The sequence below is a fragment of the Ovis aries genome, chromosome 2 (assembly GCF_016772045.2).
Source record: "Ovis aries strain OAR_USU_Benz2616 breed Rambouillet chromosome 2, ARS-UI_Ramb_v3.0, whole genome shotgun sequence".
Lineage (NCBI taxonomy): Eukaryota > Metazoa > Chordata > Mammalia > Artiodactyla > Bovidae > Ovis > Ovis aries.
The window spans coordinates 131,117,433-131,139,466 of NC_056055.1; the positions used below are offsets into that span (position 1 = coordinate 131,117,433).

Genomic DNA, 22,034 nt, shown 5'->3' on the forward strand with positions numbered 1-22,034 from the left:
TTAATATTACTTTTTTAGATATAGTCACAATTAACCAAAACAAACAAAAATTTATTCAATATCTAGAAGCCTCATATAACAGGGTATTGTGTTGTAAGTAGGGTTTGTATATGCAAAAAAATACAATCTTTAAGTGCACTATCAGTTCAGTTCAGTCACTCAGTCGTGTCCGACTCTTTGCGACCCTATGAATCGCAGCACGCCAGGCCTCCCTGTCCATCACCATTTCCCAGAGTTCACTCAGATTCACGTTCATTGAGTCCGTGATGCCATCCAGCCATCTCATCCTCGGTCGTCCCCTTCTCCTCCTGCCCCCACTCCCTCCCAACATCAGAGTCTTTTCCAATGAGTCAACTCTTCACGTGAGGTGGCCAAAGTACTGGAGCTTCAGCTTCAGCATCATTCCCTCCAAAGAAATCCCAGGGCTGATCTCCTTCAGAATGGACTGGTTGGATCTCCTTGCAGTCCAAGGGACTCTCAAGAGTCTTCTCCAACACCACAGTCCAAAAGCATCAATTCTTCAGCGCTCAGCCTTCTTCACAGTCCAACTCTCACATCCATACATGACCACAGGAAAAACCATAGCCTTGACTAAACGGACTTTAGTGGGTAAAGTAATGTCTCTGCTTTTGAATATATTATCTAGGTTGGTCATAACTTTCCTTCCAAGGAGTAAGCGTCTTTTAATTTCATGGCTGCAGTCACCATCTGCAGTGATTTTGGAGCCCCCAAAAATAAAGTCTGACACTGTTTCTACTGTTTCCCCATCTATTTCCCAAGAAGTGGTGGGACCGGATGCCATGATCTTAGTTTTCTGAATGTTGAGCTTTAAGCCAACTTTTCCGCTCTCCTCTTTCACTTTCATCAGGAGGCTTTTAGCTCCTCTTCACTTTCTGCCATAAGGGTGGTGTCATCTGCATATCTGAGGTTATTGATATTTCTCCTGGCAATCTTGACTCCAGCTTGTCTTACCTCCAGTCCAGCATTTCTCATGATGTACTCTGCGTAGAAGTTAAATAAGCAGGGTGACAATATACAGCCTTGACGTACTCCTTTTCCTATTTGGAACCAGTCTGTTGTTCCATGTCCAGTTCTAACTGTTGCTTCCTGACCTGCATACAGATTTCTCAAGAGGCAGGTCAGGTGGTCTGTATTCCCATCTCTTTCAGAATTTTCCACAGTTTCTTGTGATCCACACAGTCAAAGGCTTTGGCATAGTCGATAAAGCAGAAATAGATGTTTTTCTGGAACTCTCTTGCTTTTCCATGATCCAGCGGATGTTGGCAATTTGATCTCAGGTTCCTCTGCCTTTTCTAAAACCAGCTTGAACATCAGGGAGTTCACGGTACGTGTATTGCTGAAGCCTGGCTTGGAGAATTTTGAGAATTACTTTACTAGCATGGGAGATGAGTGCACTATAGAGATTTATTTTTCAAAGGTCATGATATATCTAGACAGTTTACCCTTGAAAAATACATCACTTTGTGTGATCAAATGTTAGAGTAAATAGGTAGAAAACATAGTTCAGTTCAGTTTAGCACTCAGTCATGTCCAAATCTTTGCAACCCCATGGATTGCAGCATACCAGGCCTCCCTGTCCATCACCAACTCCTGGAGTTTACCCGAACTCGTGTCCATTGAGTGAGTGATGCCATCCAACCATCTCATCCTCTATTGTCCCCTTCTCCTCCTGCCCTCAATCTTTCCCAGCATCAGGGTCTTTTCAGATGAGTCAGCTCTTCGCATGAGGTGGCCAAAGAACTGGAGTTTCAGTTTCAATATCAGTCCTTCCAATGAACACCCAGGACTGATCTCCTTCAGAATGGACTGGTTGGATCTCCTTGCAGTCCAAGGGACTCTCAAGAGTCTTCTCCAACACCACAGTTCAAAAGCATCAATTCTTTGGCGCTCAGCTTTCTTTATGGTCCAACTCTCACATCCATACATGACCAATGGAAAAAACATAGCCTTGACTAGATGGACCTTTGTTGGCAAAGTAGTTTCTCTGCTTTTGAATATGCTATCTAGGTTGGTCATAACTTTCCTTCCAAGGAGCAAGTGTCTTTTAATTTCTTGGCTGCAATCACCATCTGCAGTGATTTTGGAGCCCCCCAAAATAAAGTCAGTCAGGTTTCCACCGCTTCCCCATCTATTTGCCATGAAGTGATGAGAACGGATATCATGATCTTAGTTTTCTGAATGTTGAGCTTTAAGCCAACATTTTCACTGTCCTCTCTCACTTTCATCAAGAGGCTCTTTAGTTCTTCTTCATTTTCTGCCATAAGGATGGTGTCATCTGCATATCTGAGGTTATTGATATTTCTCCCGGCAATCTTGATCCACCCTGTGCTTCTTCCAGCCCAGCGTCTCTCATGATGTACTCTGCATATAAGATAAACAACCAGGGTGACAGTGTGCAGCCTTGACATACTCCTTTCCTGATTTGGAACCAGTCTGTTGTTCCATGTCCAGTTCTAACTGTTGCTTCCTGACCTGCATACAGATTTCTCAAGAGGCAGGTCAGGTGGTCTGGTATTCCCATCTCTTTCAGAATTTTCCACAGTTTATTGTGATTCACACAGTCAATGGCTTTGGCAGTCAATAAAGCAGAAATAGATGTTTTTCTGGGACTCTCTTTCTTTTTTCATGATCCAGCAGATGTTGGCAATTTGATCTCTGGTTCCTCTGCCTTTTCTAAAACCAGCTTGAACATCTGAAAGTTCACAGTTCTCATACTGTTGAAGCTTGACTTGGAGAATTTTGATCATTACTTTGCTAGCATGTGAAATGAGTGCAATTGTGCGGTAGTTTGAGCACTATTTGGCACTGCCTTTCTTAGTGATTGGAAAGAAAACTGACCTTTTCCAGTCCTGTGGCCGTTGCTGAGTTTTCCAAATTTGCTGGCATACTGAGTGCAGCACTTTCACAGCAGCATCTTTTAGGATTTGAAATAGCTCAACTGGAGTTCCATCACCTCCATTAGCTTTGTTCATGTGAATTGAAGTGAAATGAAGTTGCTCAGTCATGTCTGACTCTTTGCGACCCCATGGACTGTAGCCTACCAGGCTTCTCCATCCATCGGATTTTCTAGGCAAGGGTACTGGAGTGGGTTGCCATAGTGATGCTTTCTAAGGCCCACTTGACTTCACATTCCAGGATGTCTGGCTCTAGGTGAGTGATCACCCCATCATGATTACATGGGTCATGAAGATCTTTTTTTGATACAGTTCTATGTATTCTTGCCACCTCTTCTTAATATCTTCTGCTTCTGTTAGGTCCATACCATTTCTGTCCTTTATTGAGCCCATCTTTGCATGAAATGTTCCTGTGGTATCTTTAATTTTCTTGAAGAGATCTCTAGTCTTTCCCATTCTGTTGTTTTCCTCTATTTCTTTGCACTGATCACTGAGAAAGGCTTTCTTTTTCTCCTTGCTATTCTTTGGAACTCTGCATTCAAAAGGGTATATTTTTCCTTTTCTCCTTTGCTTTTCACTTCTCTTCGTTTTGCAGCTATTTGTAAGGCCTCCTCAGACAGCCATTTTGCTTTTTTTGCATTTCTTTTCCATGGGGATGGTTTCGATCCCTGTCTCCTGTACAATGTCATGAAAGTCCATCCATGGTTCATCAGGCACTCTATCTATCAGATCTAGTTCCTTAAATCTATTTCTCACTTACACTGTATAATCATAAGGGATTTGATTTAGGTCATACCTGAATGGCCTAGTGGTTTTCCCTACTTTCTTCAATTTAAGTCTGAATTTGCCAATAAGGAGTTCATGATCTGAGCCACAGTCAGCTCCTGGTCTTATTTTGCTGACTGTATAGAGCATCTCCATCTTTGGCTGCAAAGAAAATAATCAATCTGATTTCAATGTTGGCCATCTGGTGATGTCCATGTGTAGAATCTTCTCTTGTGTTGTTGGAAGAGGGTGTTTGCTATGACCAGTGCGTTCTGTTGGCAAAACTCTATTAGCTTTTCCCTGCTTCATTCTGTACTCCAAGGCCAAGTTTGCCTGTTACTCCAGGTGTTTCTTGACTTCCAGCTTTTGCATTCCAGTCCCCTATAATGAAAAGGACATCTTTTGTGGGTGTTAGTTCTAGAAGGTCTTATAGGTCTTCATAGAACTGTTCAGCTTCAGCTTCTTCATCATTACTGGTAAGGGCCTAGACTTCGATTACCATGATATTGAATGGTTTGCCTTGGAAACTAGCAGAGGTCATTCTGTCATTTATGAGATTGCATCCAAGTACTGCATTTCAGACTCTTTTGTTGACTAAGATGACTACTCCATTTCTTCTAAGGGATTCCTGCCCACAGTAGTAGATTCAATGGTCATCTGAGTTAAATTCACCCTTTCCAGTCCATTTTAGTTCACTGGTTCCTAGAATTTCAATGTCCACTCTTGCCATCTCCTGTTTGACCACTTCCAATTTGCCTTGATTCATGGACCTAACATTCCAGGTTCCTATGCAGTATTGCTCTTTACAGTTCTGACCTTGCTTCCATCACCAGTCACATCCACAGCTGGGTATTGTTTTTGCTTTAGCTCCATCTCTTCATTTTTTCTGGAGTTATTTCCCCACTGATCTCCAGTAGCATATTGGGCGCCTACCAACCCGGGGAGTTCATCTTTCCGTGTCCTATCTTTTTGCCTTTTTATACTGTTCATGGGGTTCTCAAGGCAAGAATACTGAAGTGGTTTGCCATTCCCTTCTCCAGTGGACCACATTCTGTCAGAACTCACCACATAAACTTTTAAAAAATGTTAAGATGTAAGAAACTGAGAGAGGAAGAACCAAAGGAACTGACAGAGAAAACTTAGAGAACAATGTGTCCATTTCAGGGGCCACCGTGGTAGAAGGTAACAGACTGACTATGGTCCAGGTGCATTTTCAAGTTAACCTGGGCTCAGGAGCCTCCATGCTTGCTGGTACCATGGCAGTGGTTATACTGTTTGGGCAGAAATTGAAACAGAAAACCAGAAAAAGATTGCAAATGAAAATTTTGGGTACACCACTCTGTGGTGATTAGAACAGGTTGGCCTGACCTATTAATCAGTCTACAATACCCTGAGATGGAAAGCTCTGCTTCCTTCTCTTATTTGAAAAGTCTAGTGGCTAAGACGGAGAAGGCAATGACACCCCACTTCAGTACTCTTGCCTGGAAAATCCCATGGATGGAGGAGCCTGGTGGGCTGCAGTCCATGGGGTTGCTAAGAGTGGGGCATGACTGAGCCACTTCCCTTTCACTTTTCACTTTCATGTATTGGAGAAGGAAATGGCAACCCACTCCAGTGTTCTTACCTGGAGAATCCCAGGGACGGGGGAGCCTGCTGGGTTGCTGTCTATAGGGTTGCACAGAGTTGGACATGACTGAAGTGACTTAGCAGCAGCAGCAGCAGCAGTGTCTAAGAGCTGTTTAATGAAAGGAAGAAAAGCATATGGTACATGTGAAAACCCCACACCTGCCCGTACGTCCTGTATATGTATATGTATGTGTGTAACTGTGAAGTATCATAACATGCTCTTCAATGTAAAGCAAATAGGTGTACCTATACATGGAGAATCAGATGTGCTATTGATTATATTAAGACTCTACAAATCAAAACTCTCCAGTTTGATAGGCAAGGACTTCTATAACCTGTTTTCACCTCATTTTCAAGTTCTTCCTTTCCCTTCTGCATAATAATTTTTTCTAGACAAATATGTTTTTTTTCTGTCCATGCTTCTCCCATTTTTTCATGTTTCTTCCATTTCTCCATGTGAGAGATCGACTTTAATTTTAATCCGCTCCTTGAGTTTTCTTCCTCTACATGATTTATCTTATTCCTGTCGTGCTTCAAGGATATGGTTGTTTTTGTTGTTTGTTACTTTGTATTATTAATTCTCAGTCAAAGTGCCCAGTGTACCTAACCCCTCCTTTCTTGCTCTGAGCAGATAACATTATCTACTACTTTATTGGACAAATCTAGGTCATGTAGCATAAACTGTTTCAAATCCTTTCCTTTTTATCTCAGAATATGTCAGTTTCTCTTTAGCTCTCAAAAAAAAAGGTGTCAGGGAAGAGTCAGTTGGCCCAACTACCGCAGTCGTTGCTGCGTTGTTCACGGCCAGATGCTAGAATGCTAAACTAGAGAGCCATAGTGCAGAGAGGAGAACACTGAGCTACTGACTAGAATGTGGCTTTTAGAACTGGCTAGTCCATTTCAGGGTTTCCCTAATGACACTCGGGTAAACAACTTGCCTGCCAATGCAGCAGACAAAGAGACTCAGGCTTCATCTCTAGGTCAGGAAGATTCCCTGGAGTAGGAAATGGCAACCCACTCCAGTATTCTTGCCTGGAGAATCCCATGGACAGAGGAGCCTGGCGGGCTACAGCCCATAGGGTTGCACAGAGTCGACACTATTGAAGTGAGTTTGCACGCACAGTCCCTTTCTGATAGTGTTCCTTACTCTCTGGGTACTTTTCACAGTTCTCCCGTCTGAAAATAAAAGGCCACGTCTTCAACTCTGCTTATGGTTTATCCTTATTTTTCTTCGAGCCACAAATGTTTCAAAGATGGCCCTTTCTTACTGACTTCACTTCATCATTGCTTTTCCATTTCTCAACCTGGTAACTTGGCTTTTGTTTCTATTACGTACCCATCTGAAAACCCCAAGTCTTCCCAACATTTCTTCCTTATATCTCTGAAGGACTGCTGATCTCTAGCATCTTTAGTTTTCATAATTCTTTCCCCTTTTCAATATGTTTGATTTCAGTGACTTGCCTGGTGGCTCAGACGGTAAAGGCATCTGCCTACAATGCAGGAGACCTGGGTTTGATCCCTGGGTTAGGAAGATACCCTGGAGAAGTAAATGGCAACCCACTCCAGCATTCTTGCCTGGAAAATCCCAAGAACAGAGGAGCCTGGAGGGCTGAAGTGCATGGTGTTGCAAAGAGTCGGGCACGACTAAGTGACTAACCCTTACTTGTATAATTGTAAGGGATTTGATTTAGGTCATACCTGAATGGCCTAGTGGTTTTCCCTACTTTCTTCAATTTAAGTCTGAATTTGCCAATAAGGAGTTCATGATCTGAGCCACAGTCAGCTCCTGGTCTTATCTTGCTGACTGTATAGAGCATCTCCATCTTTGGCTGCAAAGAATATAATCAATCTGATTTTAATGTTGGCCATCTGGTGATGTCCATGTGTAGAGTTTTCTCTTGTGTTGTTGGAAGAGGGTGTTTGCTATGACCAGTGCGTTCTGTTGGCAAAACTCTATTAGCCTGTGCCCTGCTTCATTCTGTACTCCAAGGCCAAGTTTGCCTGTTACTCCAGGTGTTTCTTGACTTCCTACTTTTGCATTCCAGTCCCTTATAATGAAAAGGACATCTTTTGTGGGTGTTAGTTCTAGAAGGTCTTGTAGGTCTTCATAGGACCATTCAGCTTCAGCTTCTTCATCATTACTGGTCAGGGCCTAGACTTCGATTACCATGATATTGAATGGTTTGCCTTGGAAACTAGCAGAGGCCATTCTGTCATTTATGAGATCACATCCAAGTACTGCATTTCAGACTCTTTTTGTTGACTATGATGGCTACTCCATTTCTTCTAGGGGATTCTTGCCCACAGTAGTAGATTTAATGGTCATCTGAGTTAAATTCACCCATTCCAGTCCATTTTAGTTCACTGATTCCTAAAATGTCGGTGTTCACTCTTGCCATCTCCTGTTTGACCACTTCCAATTTGCCTTGATTCATGGACCTAACATTCGAGGTTCCTATGCAATATTACTCTTTATAGCATCCTTTTTACTTCCATCATCGGTCCTATCCTCAACTGGGTTTTGTTTTTGCTTTGGCTCCATCTCTTCATTCTTTCTGGAGTTATTTCTCCACTGATCTCCAGTAGCATATTGGGCACCTAGCAACCTGGGGAGTTCATCTTTCAGTGTCCTATTTTTTTGCCTCTTCATTACTGTTCACAGAATTCTCAAGGCAAGAATACTGAAGTGGTTTTCCATTCCTTTCTCCAGTGGACCAGGTTTTGTTAGAACATTTCCTGGAGAAGGAAATGGCAACCCACTCCAGTACTCTTGCCTGGAAAATCCCATGGGCAGAGGAGCCTGGTAGGCTATAGTCCATGGGGTCGCAAAGAATCAGACACAACTGATGACTTTACTTTCAGGCAAGCTTTCTAAAAAAAATTATTGAATATCTCTCTGTGCCAATCACTACAGTAGTGCTAAGGATACACTCGTGATCCCTGTCCTCATATTGCACTGGAGCCTGGTGACAAAACCAGACATTAGTCAACTAACCTGACATATAAATATAGAACTATATCTGTGAAAAGAGCTGTGAGTGAGAGGAACATTGTGTTTGGGAACACTGAATAGGAAGATTTGTTCCAGTCTGATTTCTCCTTTGAGAAATTGAGCATTGACTAAAATTGAAGTATGCAGAGAGTAAACGTAGAGAAGTAAGGGATGAGGAGAATGGTGTCCCTGGCCAAGAATGTAGTGAAAATTCTGGGGCAACAGGGAGTCAACTGTGTGTGAGGTAAAGAAGATATGGATGGAGGTAAAGAGATTGAGACCATCTGAAAGGAAGATAGGGACCAGACCGTGCTAGAACTGAAATCATGTTAAGGGGTTTCTCCTTAATTCAAAGACAATGGGAAGCCATTGGGAGGGTGTGTGTGTGTGTGTGTGTGTGTGTGTGTGTGTGTGTGTGTGTGTGTGTGTGTGTCTGAGTGTGAGTGAGAGAGAGAGAGACATACTGTGTTTAGAAGCAATCTTTCTGGCTAATATATGGATTGGAGAGGAGATGCGATTAAGAGATGACTACATAAATTCACAGAACAGATGATACTTTCTGTTGTGGATATGGGCTTCCCAGGTGGCACAGTGTTAAAGAATCTGGCTGCCAAGGCAGGAGACACAGGATCTTCCTCCCTGGGTCAGGAAGATCCCCCAGAGGAGGAAATGGCAACCCAGTCCAGTATTCTTGCCTGGAGAATCCCATGGACAGAGGAGCCAGGCGGGCTACAGTCGATGGGGTCGCAAAGAGTCAGACTCTACTGAGGACATGTACACACAAGTTCAGGGAACAGATGATGCTTTCTGTACTGGGGATAGAGAAAAACAGACAGATGCAGGAGATAGAAGGTGAAATCGACAGGTCTCAAGAGAGAGGAAGTTAGGGTGAGGGATATGTCATGGTTGTCTGCTGGGTTTCTGGCTGTGGAGACTGGATAGTTTTCCAGCTGCTCTTCCAGTTGGTCCCCAAGTGAGCTTGCTCTTGCAATGCTACTCTCAGCTCCCTCTTCTGCACTCTCTCCCTTGGTGGCCCTTTAATTTTCAGGCTTAAGCTTCCACTTCGACAAGATGTTGCCCAAACCCAAAAAGCTCTTTACTCCAGAGAGCACAAGTGGTGGCCCATTTGCCAGAGAGCCATGTTTTGTTTTATCCTTCAGTTAAAATTATTTTTCATTTAAAAATACAAATTACAAAACGTTTAAAAATCAGAAACTTTTACATAAAAATCCATGTGTATAACTCTCTAAAATTCGGAAACCCTATCAACACTGAATCCATATTCTCTGATGTCCACTGTTGACTGGCTCTAGTGACAGCTGATCCTGTGAGTCTAAGCACGTATTTTGCACTTTGCCATAGTCTCTGGCATCTGGGCACCTGGACAGCACATCCACTGAGCTCTTGTTCAGTCACTGCGGGCATTGGCCTTGAAACCTCAGATTTAGTCCAATCACCTCAGGATGTAGAGTGTGCCAAGGAGAGTAGGTGCCTTAACCAGCACCATACCACTAAAAACAAACTGAGCCAGTGCTTCTTTCCATTCCCTGTACTGATTTATGCTAATGCTGAAAACTTCAGCCTCCTACCACTTAGCAGTTGGCATCATAGCAATTGTTAGGCTGAGCTGTCTGACCAGTTGAATCAGAGGCATTTTATGTTTACATATTTGAATTCCTTATTTCTAATAGAGGTTTACATATATTCTAAATGATATGAAAAGTCCAACTATTACTATATAAAAGCTTGCTCATATCACTGTTGTTTATTTGTTTTTGTTTTTCTCTCTAGAACTCTTAGAACGATCTCTAGCCCTTTTAAACAAAAGTCAAGAACTCACTGACTTCATAGAAAAAATCAAGAGTGATGGACCCAATGTAAATGCTGAGATGATTCAGGGAGCTCAAAACAGCTGCCTGAAGATTGACAGTCTTCTTGAACTTCTCCAAGACAGGAGGCGGCAACTAGACAAGTACCTGAAGCAACAGCAGCAGGAACTGAGTCAGGTTCTGCAGATGTGTCAGTGGGACCAACAGGAAAGTCAGGTAACCTGAAGGGGCACTGATGTTATCCTGACCTTGGCTAACGAAACTGGCTTGGTATGTGGATGATCTGTGTCCTGGGACAGCTTTTCAGTTCTCATGGTCAAATCCTTTCGTCTTTGATCCAAAGTACCATGTTGTTTTCCCAAGCACATAATATAAAAACAAAGATTTTATTTCTTCTCATTATAATCCTCATTTGTTTTTAATGGGAGGATATCCACTAGCAGTTTTGAAAATGACTAGGTCTTATTGTTGGATTCTCTTTCTTGCTTCCATCCAGGTCACTACTTTAAGATACATTTTTCTGAAACTGGGAAACGTTCATTGTGGATTTCTTGAATGTTGGAGATGCATGATGGTGCTGAATTGTACTAGATTGTTGCTAATGCCAGTGAAAGTCTATCAGCCTGAAATAGAGATACTGTTCTTAGAGGAACATTCTGATACCAATGAAGAAATGTAACCTTGGCCTATGGTTGGATGCTCAGTGGTTAGAGGGATTTGGGGTGGGAGGGTGATGAGTTGCAGGCTTGTTAGAGCCCACTACCCAGATTATGGGCCCAGCGCTGGTCATTTGTCACTGTGCTTGCTGTAGGTTCCTTGTGTCCCAATCACTTGAAAGTAAGAGTGGATAGAACTCTTTGCAAAACCCCAGCTCAAATAGGTAGGATATTTATTGCTATGTTTAGAACTGCCCCAGTCCCATGCTTTAACCCATACAGATTAAGTGGAAGGAATTTTTAGGGAGAAATGATGTGGAAGGAGGTATCCTGGTCTAGATGCATAAGAAAGGGGTCTCTTCATACACTTTATATTATTGCTCTGGTCTAAACTGGAGAGATTGACATAGAGCTGGTAATAAAAATGAGTCCAGGAGAACTGGTTCTTCTTTCAAGCTGGAAAAATGAGGATTGAAATGACAATTAACCTTTCAAGTAATACTTATTGAGTACCCACTGTTTGCTGTACTGCTGTGCTTAGTCGCTCTGTCATGTCTGACTCTTTGCGACCCCATGGACTGTAGTCTGCCAGGCAACCTACTGGATACCAGATCCTACTGTAAGTACTGGGGATACACAACATACAAGATAAAGTCTTTTTCCTCTAGGAATTTTCCTTCAATGCATTTCCTTAGGAATTTTCCTGCAATGCATTTCCTAATGCTTAACTGTCAATAACCTCAGCACTATTGACAGTTGGTGCCAGGTAATTCCTTTGGGAGGCCGTCCTGGACACTCTAGAGTGTTGCGCAACATTCTACCTATCAGATGCCAGTACAATATACTCTAATTGTAACAACCAAAAAGGTCTCCAGACATTACTAAATGTCCCCTGGGGGGCAAAATTACCCCTAGATGAGAACTACAGTTCTAGTGCTTTTTGTCGTTATTGTTCAGTTGCTAAATCACATCTGACTCTTTGTGACTGTAGCCTTCCAGGCATCTCTGTCCATGAGATTTGCCATCTAGAATACTGAAGTGGGTTGCCATTTCCCCTTCCAGGGGTACAATAATAAACAAATGAACAATGACAAGTGCTATAAAGAAGATTAACTAGGGCAGTGAATTGTACCTTTGGTTGATCTACTTTTAATCAGAGAAGGAATCAAGAAGGCCTCTCTGAGGAGGTATCATAGGACAGACACCCAAATGCAGACACCTCCAGACACATAGTCATCTTGCATTTTGCAACCTCTTCCTCTAAGTCGCTATATATGCCTCAGCCCGTCTCCACTTTCAGCCCTTTTGCCTTGACTACCATTTGCTGTCCTGCTTCTGCTGTGCTTTGCCTGCTAAGCCACAGCCCTTCCCCACTTTAGTTCTTCCCCCACCACACCTTTACATGCTCAACCCCCAGAATCCTTTGATCTAATGCAGTAGACTTTAACTGAGAATTCTGGCACAGCAAGGGATTTCCTGGTGGCTCAGACAGTAAAGGGTTTATCCACAATGCAGGAGACCCTGGGTCAATCCCTGGGTCAGGAAGATCTCCTGGAGAAGGAAGTGGTAACCCACTCCAATATTCTTGCCTGGAAAATCCTAAGGAGAAGCCTGGTGGGCTACAGTCCATGGGGTCACACAGAGTTGGGCACAACTCAGCAACTAACACTTTCACTTTCTGGCACAGCAAAGGAGAATTAATGCTCAGGACAAGGAAAAACATAAAGTTGTTTCTCAGACAACCATTTCCAGAGTTCATTGACCTCCCTATTCCATGACACTCTACCCCTTTCCTTCTCTTTGTCCTTCTCCTTCTCCCCTAATCCTGACCTGAAACCATGTTCCCAGAGATGCTGTTCACTTAAAAAGAAACTTATTTTCTTTCTATTGAATTCATAACACCTATCCCCTACCTCTAGTGCTTCCAAGAATACATTAAAAGCTCCTCTAACTTTATCATGTAGAGTAGTTTATCCGTTTTAAACTACAACCTCTCTTATCCAGAGACATTCTATCTGCGAAGAGGCTTTCAAAACACAGAACAGTTTCCCAAGAATGAAAAAGCAGCTACTGTATGTTTTATTTATTTTTAAGGTAGTAATTTTGCCTTTCTGCTTTGAGACTATGACAGTAATCATCCACTTATCCTCTGCAGTAAAAAATAAATAACCACATGAAGATTCAAAATGAACTATCTAAGCATGTGCTTAAGGGAAATCTAGATACCATGCCAACCCCAGAAAGCAGAAAGATGTCTTGATAATAACTAAAGTAAGAGATTACAGAAGGGTTTTGATTTGGTGAGTTCCCTAACTTGCATTGCTTCATATTTGGGGGAAAGTGTGTGTTCTTTTTGAGGGAATACTTCTTAAAATAGAATTTATTTATTAGAGAAGTTTTAGATTCATAGCAAAACTGAGCAGAAAGTACATGATATCCTTTGTTCCCACACATGCACAGCCTCTCCCACTATCAACATCCCCCAGCACAGTGGTACATTTGTTGTAACTGATGAACCTACACTGACACATTATTATCACCCCAAATCCATAGTTTTCAATAGGGTTTACTCTTGGTGCAGTACATTCTATGGGTTTGGAAAAATATGTAATGGCATATATCAACCATTTAGTACACAAATTATTCTGCTGCCCAAAGAATCATCTATGCTCCACCTATTCATTCCACTCTGCCTAATCCTTGGCAAAAACTGATCTTTTTACTGTCTCCATAGTTTTGCCTTTTCTAGAATGTCATATTACTGAAATTGTATAATATGTAACCATTTCAGATTGTCTTCATTTGCTTATTAATATGTATTTAAGATTTATCCAATTTTTTCATGACTTGACAACTCATTTCTTTTTAGCACTGAATAATATCCCATTGTCAGTCACCTACTGAAGGCCAGCTTGGTTGCTTCTAAGTTTTGACCATTATGAAAAAAGCTGTAATGAGTATTCCATGTGCAGGTTTTTGTATGAACATAAGTTTTTAATTCATTTGGGTAAATACCAAGGAACACAATTGCTGGATGATATATGCCAAGAGTATGTCTATAGGAAATGGCCAAACTGCCTTCCAAAGTGGCTGTACCACGTTCGACAGAGAGTTGCTGTTGTTCCACATCCATGTCAGCACTTGATGCTATCAGTGTCTTAGACTTTGGCCACTCTGATAGGAGCATAGCAGTATCTCATTGTTGTTTTACCGAGTCTAATCTTTAAATTGGAAATAATAACAATTCACAGACTTGTTCTGAGGATTAAATTCAATAACATGGGTAAAGCATGGAGCACAATGCCTACCATTTTAAAAGATGCTTAATAAATATTAGTTTTCTTGTCATCACTGTTCTTGGATATTTACAACTTATGAATTTTTTCTCCTTTCATTCCTATTCATCCCCCTGAGTTTAGTATTACTGTTGTTATATGTGTCTAAGTCTCTTAAAACTATTTAGTTTTTAGAAGCTGCCATAGGTATAGTAAGGCTTTAAGAATTTGCAGTTGTGGTTACAAGAACCAGGCTTTCATTTAGACTCTACTCTTAATGGTCTAGAACCAAAATCAATTTAGTAATTATCTTAAGGATAAATTTTATTTTAAGTAAAACTGGTCTATTTCCAAAATATACAAACAACTCATACAGCTCAGTATCAAAACAAAACAAAACAAGAAAACAACCCAATCAGCAAATGGGGTAAGATCTAATTAGATATTTCTCCAAAGAAGACATACATCTGGCCAACAGGTACATGAAAAGGTTCTTGCTCAGCATTGCTAATTATTAGAGAAATGCAGATCAAAACAACAGTGAGGTATCACCTCAAACAAGTCACAATGATTGTCACCAAAGAGTCTAAAAATAGTAAATACTAGAGAGGATGTGGAGAAAGGGAACCCTCCTACACTGCTGGTGGGAGTGTAAATTGGTTCAGCCACCATGGGGAACAATATGGAGGGTCCTTAAAAAACTAAAAGTAGACTTATCATGTGACCCAGCAATCCCACTTCTGGGCATGTATCTGGAACAGACTATGATTTGAAAAGATACATGCACCCCAGTGTTCGTGTGTTGTTGTTTACCAGTAAGTCTTTGTGACCCTGTGGACTGCCGCATGCCAGGTTTCCCTGTCCTTCACTATCTCCTGGACTTTGCTCCAATTCAGGTCTATTGAGTCCTTGAAGCTATCCAACCATCTCATCCTCTGTGCCCTCTGCTCCTTTTGCCTTCAGTCCCTCCCAGCATTCAGGGTCTTCCCCAAAGAGTCAGTTCTTTGCAACAGGTGACCAAAATATTGGAGCTTCAACTTCAGCATCAGTACTTCCAATGAATATTTGGGGTTGATTTTCCTTTCAAACTGACCGATTTGATTTCCTTGATGTCCAAGGGAGTCTTAAGAATCTCCAGCACCACAATTTGAAGGCATCCATTCTTCAGTGCTCATCCTTCTTTATGGTCCAACTCTCACATCCGTACATGACTATTGGAAAAATCATAGCTTTGACTATATGGATCTTTGTGGGCAAAGTGATGTCTCTGCTTTTTAATACACTGTCTAGGTTTGTCATAGCTTTACTTCAAAGTAACAAGCATCTTTTAATCTTGTGGCTAAAGTCATCATTTGCCATGATTTTAGAATCCAAGAAAATAACATCTGTTATTGCTTCCACTATTTCCCCATCTATTTGCCATGAAGTAATAGGATTGGATGCTATGATTTTAGTTTTTTTCATGTAGAATTTTAAGCCAGTTTTTTCACTCTCCTCTTTCACCTCATCAAGAGGCTCTTTAGGTCCTCTTCACTTTCTGCCATTAGAGTGGTCAGTTCAGTTCAGTTCAGTCAGTCTCTCACTCGTGTCCGACTCTTTGCAACCCCATGAATCACAGCACACCAGGCCTCCCTGTCCATCCAGAGTTCACTCAAACTCATGTCCATCGAGTTGGTGATGCCATCCAGCCATCTCATTCTCTGTCGTTCCCTTCTCCTCCTGCCCCCAATCCCTCCCAACATCAGAGTCTTTTCCAATGAGTCAACTCTTCACATGAGGTGGCCAAAGTACTGGAGTTTCAGCTTCAGCATCATTCCTTCCAAAGAACACCCAGGACTGATCTCCTTCAGAATGGACTGGTTGGATCTCCTTGCAGTCCAAGGGACTCTCAAGAGTCTTCTCCAACACCACAGTTCAAAAGCATCAATTCTTCGGCACTCAGCTTTCTTCATAGTCCAACTCTCACATCCATACATGACCACTGGAAAACCATAGCCTTGACTAGACGGACCTTTGTTGGCAAAGTAATGTCTCTGCTTTTCAATATGCTATCTATGTTGGTCATAACTTTTCTTCCAAGGAGTAAGCGTCTTTTAATTTCATGGCTGCAGTCACCATCTGCAGTGATTTTGGAGTCCTCAAAAATAAAGTCTGACACTATTTCCACATTTCCCCATCTATTTCCCATGAAGTGGTGGGACCAGATGCCATGATTTTAATTTTCTGACTGTTGAGCTTTAAGCCAACTTTTTCACTCTCCTCTTTCACTTTCATCAAGAGGCTCTTTAGTTCCTCTTCACTTTCTGGCAAAGAGTGGTGTCATCTGCATATCTGAGGTTATTGATATTTCTCCCTGCAAACTTGATTCCAGCTTGTGCTTCTTCCAGCCCAGCGTTTCTCATGATGTATTCTGCATATTATTTAAATAAGCAGGGTGACAATAGACAGCCTTGACGTACTCCTTTCCTGATTTGGAACCAGTCTGTTGTTCCATGTCCAGTTCTAACTGTTGCTTCCTGACCTGCATATAGGTTTCTCAAGAGGCAGGTCAGGTGGTCTGGTATTCCCATCCCTTTCATCTGCCTATCTGAGATTGTTGATATTTCTCCTGGCAGTCTTGAGTCCCACTGGTTATTCATCCTGGCTGCATTTCCCATGATGTACTCTGAGTGTAAGTTAACTAAGCAGGGTGACATTATACAGACTCGTACTCCTTTCCCAATTTTGAACCAGTCCATTGTTCCATGTTCGGTTGTAACTGTTGCTTCTTGACCTGCGTACAGGTTTCTCGGGAGACAGGTAAGGTGATCTGGTATTCCCATCTCTTTAAGAATATTCCACAGTTTGTTGTGATCCACACAGTCAAAGGCTTTAGCGTAGCCAGTGAAACAGACGTAGATGTTTTTCCGAAATTCGCTTGCTTTTCCTAAGATCCAAAGAATGTTGGCAGTTTGATCTCTGGTTCCTCTACTTTTTCTAAACCCCACTTGTGCATCTGGAAGGTTTCAGTTCGCATACTGCTGAAGTCTGACTTGAAGGATTTTGAGCATAACCTTTCTAGCGCGTGAAATGAGCACAGTTGTACGGCAGTTTGTACATTCTTTGGCACTTCCCTTCTTAGGAATGGAACGAAAATTGACCTTTTCCAGTCCTGTGACCACTGCTGAATTTTCCAAATTCACTGACTGATTGAGTGACGCACTCTAAATTCATGATCTTTTAGGATTTGAAATAGCTTAGCTGGAATTCCATTATCTCCACTAGCCTGATTTATAGTAATGCTTCCTAAAGCCCACTTGACTTCTGACTCCGGGATGTCAGGCTCTAGGTGAATGATGACCACACCATCGTGTCTATCTGGGTCATTAAGACCTTGTTTTGTGTAGTTCTTCTGTGTATTCTTGCCACCTCTTTTTAATCTCTTCTGCTTCTGTTAGATCCTTACCGTTTCTGTCCTTTATCCTGCCCATCCTTCCATGAAATGTTCCCCTGATTCTCCGATTTTCTTGAAGATCTCTAGTGTTTCACATTCTATTTTTTTCTTCTATTTCTTTGCATCCTTTATTTAAGAACACCTTTTTATCTCTCCTTGCAGTTCTCTGGAACTCTACATTCAGTTTGTATATCTTCACTTTCTCCCTTGCTTTTTGCTTCTTTTCTTTCCTCAGCTTTGTGTAAAGCCTCCTCAGACAACCACTTTGCCTTCATGCAGTTCTTTTTCTTTGGGATGGTTTTGATCATAGTGTTCATAGCAGCACTATTTACAATAGCCAAGACATGGAAACAACCTAAATGTCCATCAACAGATAAATGGATAAAGATGTGGTATGTATAAATAATAGAATATTGCTCAGCCATAGAAAGAATGAAATGATGCCATTTACAGCACCGTGGATGGACCTAAAGATTATTATCCGTGTCTGAGGTAAGTCAGACAGAGAAGGATAAATATCATATGATATCACTATATTTAGAATCTAAAAAAAAATGTTATCAATGAACCTGTCTACAAAACATAAATAGACCTATATACAGCAAACTTAGGGGAGAGTAAGGGGAGGGATAAATTAGGGGTATGGGATTAAAATATACACACTACTATACGTAAAAGAGATAACCAGTAAGGACCTACTGTACAGCACAAGAAACTATATTCACTGTATTGTAATAACCTGTAAAGGAAAAAAATCTAATATATATGCATATATATATTTATAACTGATTATGTCCGTGTATGTGTGTGTGTGTGTATATATATATTGCTATATATCTGAAACTTACACAACATTGTAAATCAACTATATTTCAATAAGAATTTTTACGAAAAGGTCATGAGGGACTTTCCTGGCAGTCCAGTGGTTAAGACTCTGTGCTTCTACTGCAGGGATTATGGGTTTAATCCATGGTCAGGGAGCTAAGATCCCATGTATCGTGTGTGTCCAAAAAAAAAAAAAAAGATCATGTAAGAATTAAAGATTTTTTTTTTTTAGTTTTTTATTTTTAAATTTTAAAATCTTTAATTCTTACATGCATTCCCAAACATGAACCCCCCCCTCCCACCTCCCTCCCCATAACATCTTTCTGGGTCATCCCCATGCACCAGCCCCAAGCATGCTGCATCCTGCGTCAGACATAGACTGGCGATTCAATTCACATGATAGTATGCATGTTAGAATGTCATTCTCCCAAATCATCCCACCCTCTCCCTCTCCCTCTGAGTCCAAAAGTCCGTTATACACATCTGTGTCTCTTTCCCTGTCTTGCATACAGGGTTGTCATTGCCATCTTCCTAAATTCCATATATATGTGTTAGTATACTGTATTGGTGTTTTTCTTTCTGGCTTACTTCACTCTGTATAATCAGCTCCAGTTTCATCCATCTCATCAGAACTGATTCAAATGAATTCTTTTTAACGGCTGAGTAATACTCCATTGTGTATATGTACCACAGCTTGCTTATCCATTCATCTGCTGATGGACATCTAGGTTGTTTCCATGTCCTGGCTAAAAAAAAAAAGATCATGAGACCAAAAAATAAATTTTTAGAGTATATCAATCAATAAATTAATCCTTTCCTTACATATAAAATTTAAGAATCTTTGTCTTAAAAGATCCCATATTACGTTTTCTTTCACAAATGCCAGTAGCAGCAACTCAAGTATTTAATAATGGTCACTGTTGTTTCTTTGTGCTTTTATGATCACAGATCCTGGGACCAGCTTGTTCAATTCAGTTCAGTCTCTCAGTCATGTCTGACTCTTTGTGACCCCATGGACTCCAGCATGTCAGGCTTCCCTGCCTGTCACCAACTCCCGGAGCTTACTCAAACTCATGTCCATAGAGTTGGTGATTCCATCCAACCATCTCATCCTCTGTCATCCCCTTCTCCTCCCGCCTTCAATCTTTCCCAGAATCAGAGTCTTTTCCAATGAGTCACTTCTTTGCATCAGGTGGCCAAACTATTGGAGCCTATTGACTGCATTCGAATCCTGACTCTGCCATTTACCAGTTGAGTACCTGTGCAATTATTTAACCTCCCTGAGTTTTCTCATCAGGGAAACCCATCAAATGTCTTTTCTCATCTCAACCCATAAAATGAACCTTCTGTAAAATGTGAGGCAATAGTACCTACACCACAGTGTTATTAGAATCATCAAACGAGTTATTCTATGTCAAGTGCTTAGAACAGTACCTGGTACATGGAAAATGCAATATTAGTATTAGCCTTTTTTATCATCGCGTCTGAAAAGAACAGTGAAGACCCAATGCATTACATACTCCCCCAATCCTACTCATCTTTGCTCTCAGAAAGATTGGTCTTGCATTAAAGGCTAAATTCATTATTTATTTTGCTTTCACAGGGTATGATCAAATAAGTCACTTTTATAATCTTAGCCATACTTGTTTAATGGAAACTCAATTAGCAATTTTAAACAAAAATAGAATTGTATTTTTTCTGCTTATGATTTAATGTTTATCTATTTATTAGTTAAAACTATAGATTAGATTACTAGCCATACAAATAATTGCAAATTAGCATTTGACTTCTGCTGTGTTTTAGACTTTTATCCAAGCATGAGTATATCACAGGCACACATACATTAATTAAAGAATTAGCAAAACAAGCAAACAAAAACTAATAACCTATGCATATTATCTTGTTATCTTATTACCTAATACTCAAATTAAACATGTCCTAGAAAATCCCATGGATGGAGGAGCCTGGTAGGCTTCAGTTCATGGGGTCACTAAGAGTCAGACATGGCTGAGTGACTTCACTTTCACTTTCCACTTTCATGCATTGGAGAAGGAAATGGCAACAACCCACTCCAGTGTTCTTGCCTGGAGAATCCCAGGGGCGGGGGAGCCTGGTGGGCTGCCGTCTCTGGGGTCGCACAGAGTCGGACACGACTGAAGTGACTTAGCAGCAGACATAGTCTTGTGTCAAAAATACCAGAGATAATTTTCATGTTCTATTTCACTCTCTGAATGTAGCACAATTTAAATAATATCTTATTGATGTGGAAGTAGAGTCTCTTCAGTTTCTCACTATTATAAATAATAAGTAAGATTTATTATGTTGATAATTATGTGAACAAGGAAAGATTTTTAAATCCAGGTAGATAGAAGCATAATTATCTTACCTAAGTTTTCAAGTTTTTCCTGAATGTTCTATGGTAAAGTTTTGTTGAAGATACACTGAGGAAGATTAGCAGCAGGGACACCAAGTTGATTGTGACTCTGTTAGTGATTTGAGTTCTGTGATTGTCATGTTCCTGGATGAACTACCCCATAAAGCCTGGAACACTGTGGAACCACAGAGACACATGCTTCACTGGAGGGTAAAGATAATTTTGTCAGTTCTGTACTTTTTTTTAGGGAACACAGGAGCTGTCAAACCTTGCATTGATAAAATATCAGCTTTGTCAATCATTTTAACCATGTAAGAAGAAGGAACATTAAATGGAGAATTAGAGCAAAGATTACTGATGAATAACAATGTGGATGTCTGAATACCTAATGCATCTTCTCTCATAAGAGCCATTTAAAAGATGCATTTAATACTCCTCTGTTTCTAAGTGCTTATAACCTAAGGCTTTTGAACTGTAATAGTTCAGCTAATTTCCTTTGGAAAAGAAATTAGGTGACCACAATGATGGCAACTTAAAATTTACATCAATTTCAGAAAAAAAGCAGATGAAGACCACATACTTTTCTATCTTAATTGGGATGTGATAGCCTGAAAAGCATAATCATAGCATGTCCTCTCTTTCGTTTTTCAGATGTACAAATGTGCACTTGTTTTACATTTAAAGATGAGTAGCTGACCTTTTTTCCCAACTCCAGCAGCATCTTATTTTGCAGATAATCTGCTTCATTAATGAGAATCAGAAGCAGCTTGGAGTACTTCGTACATAATTAATGATCTTGGCAAGAAGATTTATGAATGTAATTTTTCTCAATTGCTCCAATCAGGAATAAGTGAGACAAACAAATAAATTAAAACGAAGTTATTCATGGTCTTTTTGTATAAGACAGTATCAAGGACATCTAGGAGAATTAAATAAGACATAAAGGCAGATAATCTTTTTACTGCCCAGATCACATATGGTTTACAAGATACCCATCTTTGTGGGAAGAAAAGTAGGTAATAGAATTCATATTTGGAAGTTTTTTAAATTTGAGTACCACGTATATCATAATCATATGTCAATAGGCAATTAAAATGATATCTGCAATGACAGTGTAAGCGCAGCATCAGGGCACAAGTCTTGTATCTGCTGGGCAGCTATAAAACCCTGTGTGTGTCCACAGATGTATGCTGCTGCTGCTGCTAAGTCGCTGCAGTCGTGTCCGACTCTGTGTGACCCCATAGACGGCAGCCCACCAGGCTCCTCCATCCACAGGATTCTCCAGGCAAGAACACTGGAGTGGGCTGCCATTTCCTTCTCCAACACATGTGTGCACATACATGC

General features: G+C 40.9%; 1 protein-coding gene across 9 annotated transcripts in view; it reads left to right on the forward strand.

The window, feature by feature from the left end:
• Window positions 1-22,034, forward strand: part of CCDC141 (coiled-coil domain containing 141) — a 232,836-nt gene that overhangs the window by 72,358 nt on the left and 138,444 nt on the right. For all 9 annotated transcript variants that reach the window (XM_004004541.5, XM_012132430.4, XM_012132415.4 and 6 more), the window contains exon 5: window positions 10,090-10,343. In XM_004004541.5, the coding sequence (XP_004004590.2) occupies window positions 10,090-10,343 (254 nt within the window). The remainder of the gene's footprint in view (window positions 1-10,089; window positions 10,344-22,034) is intronic.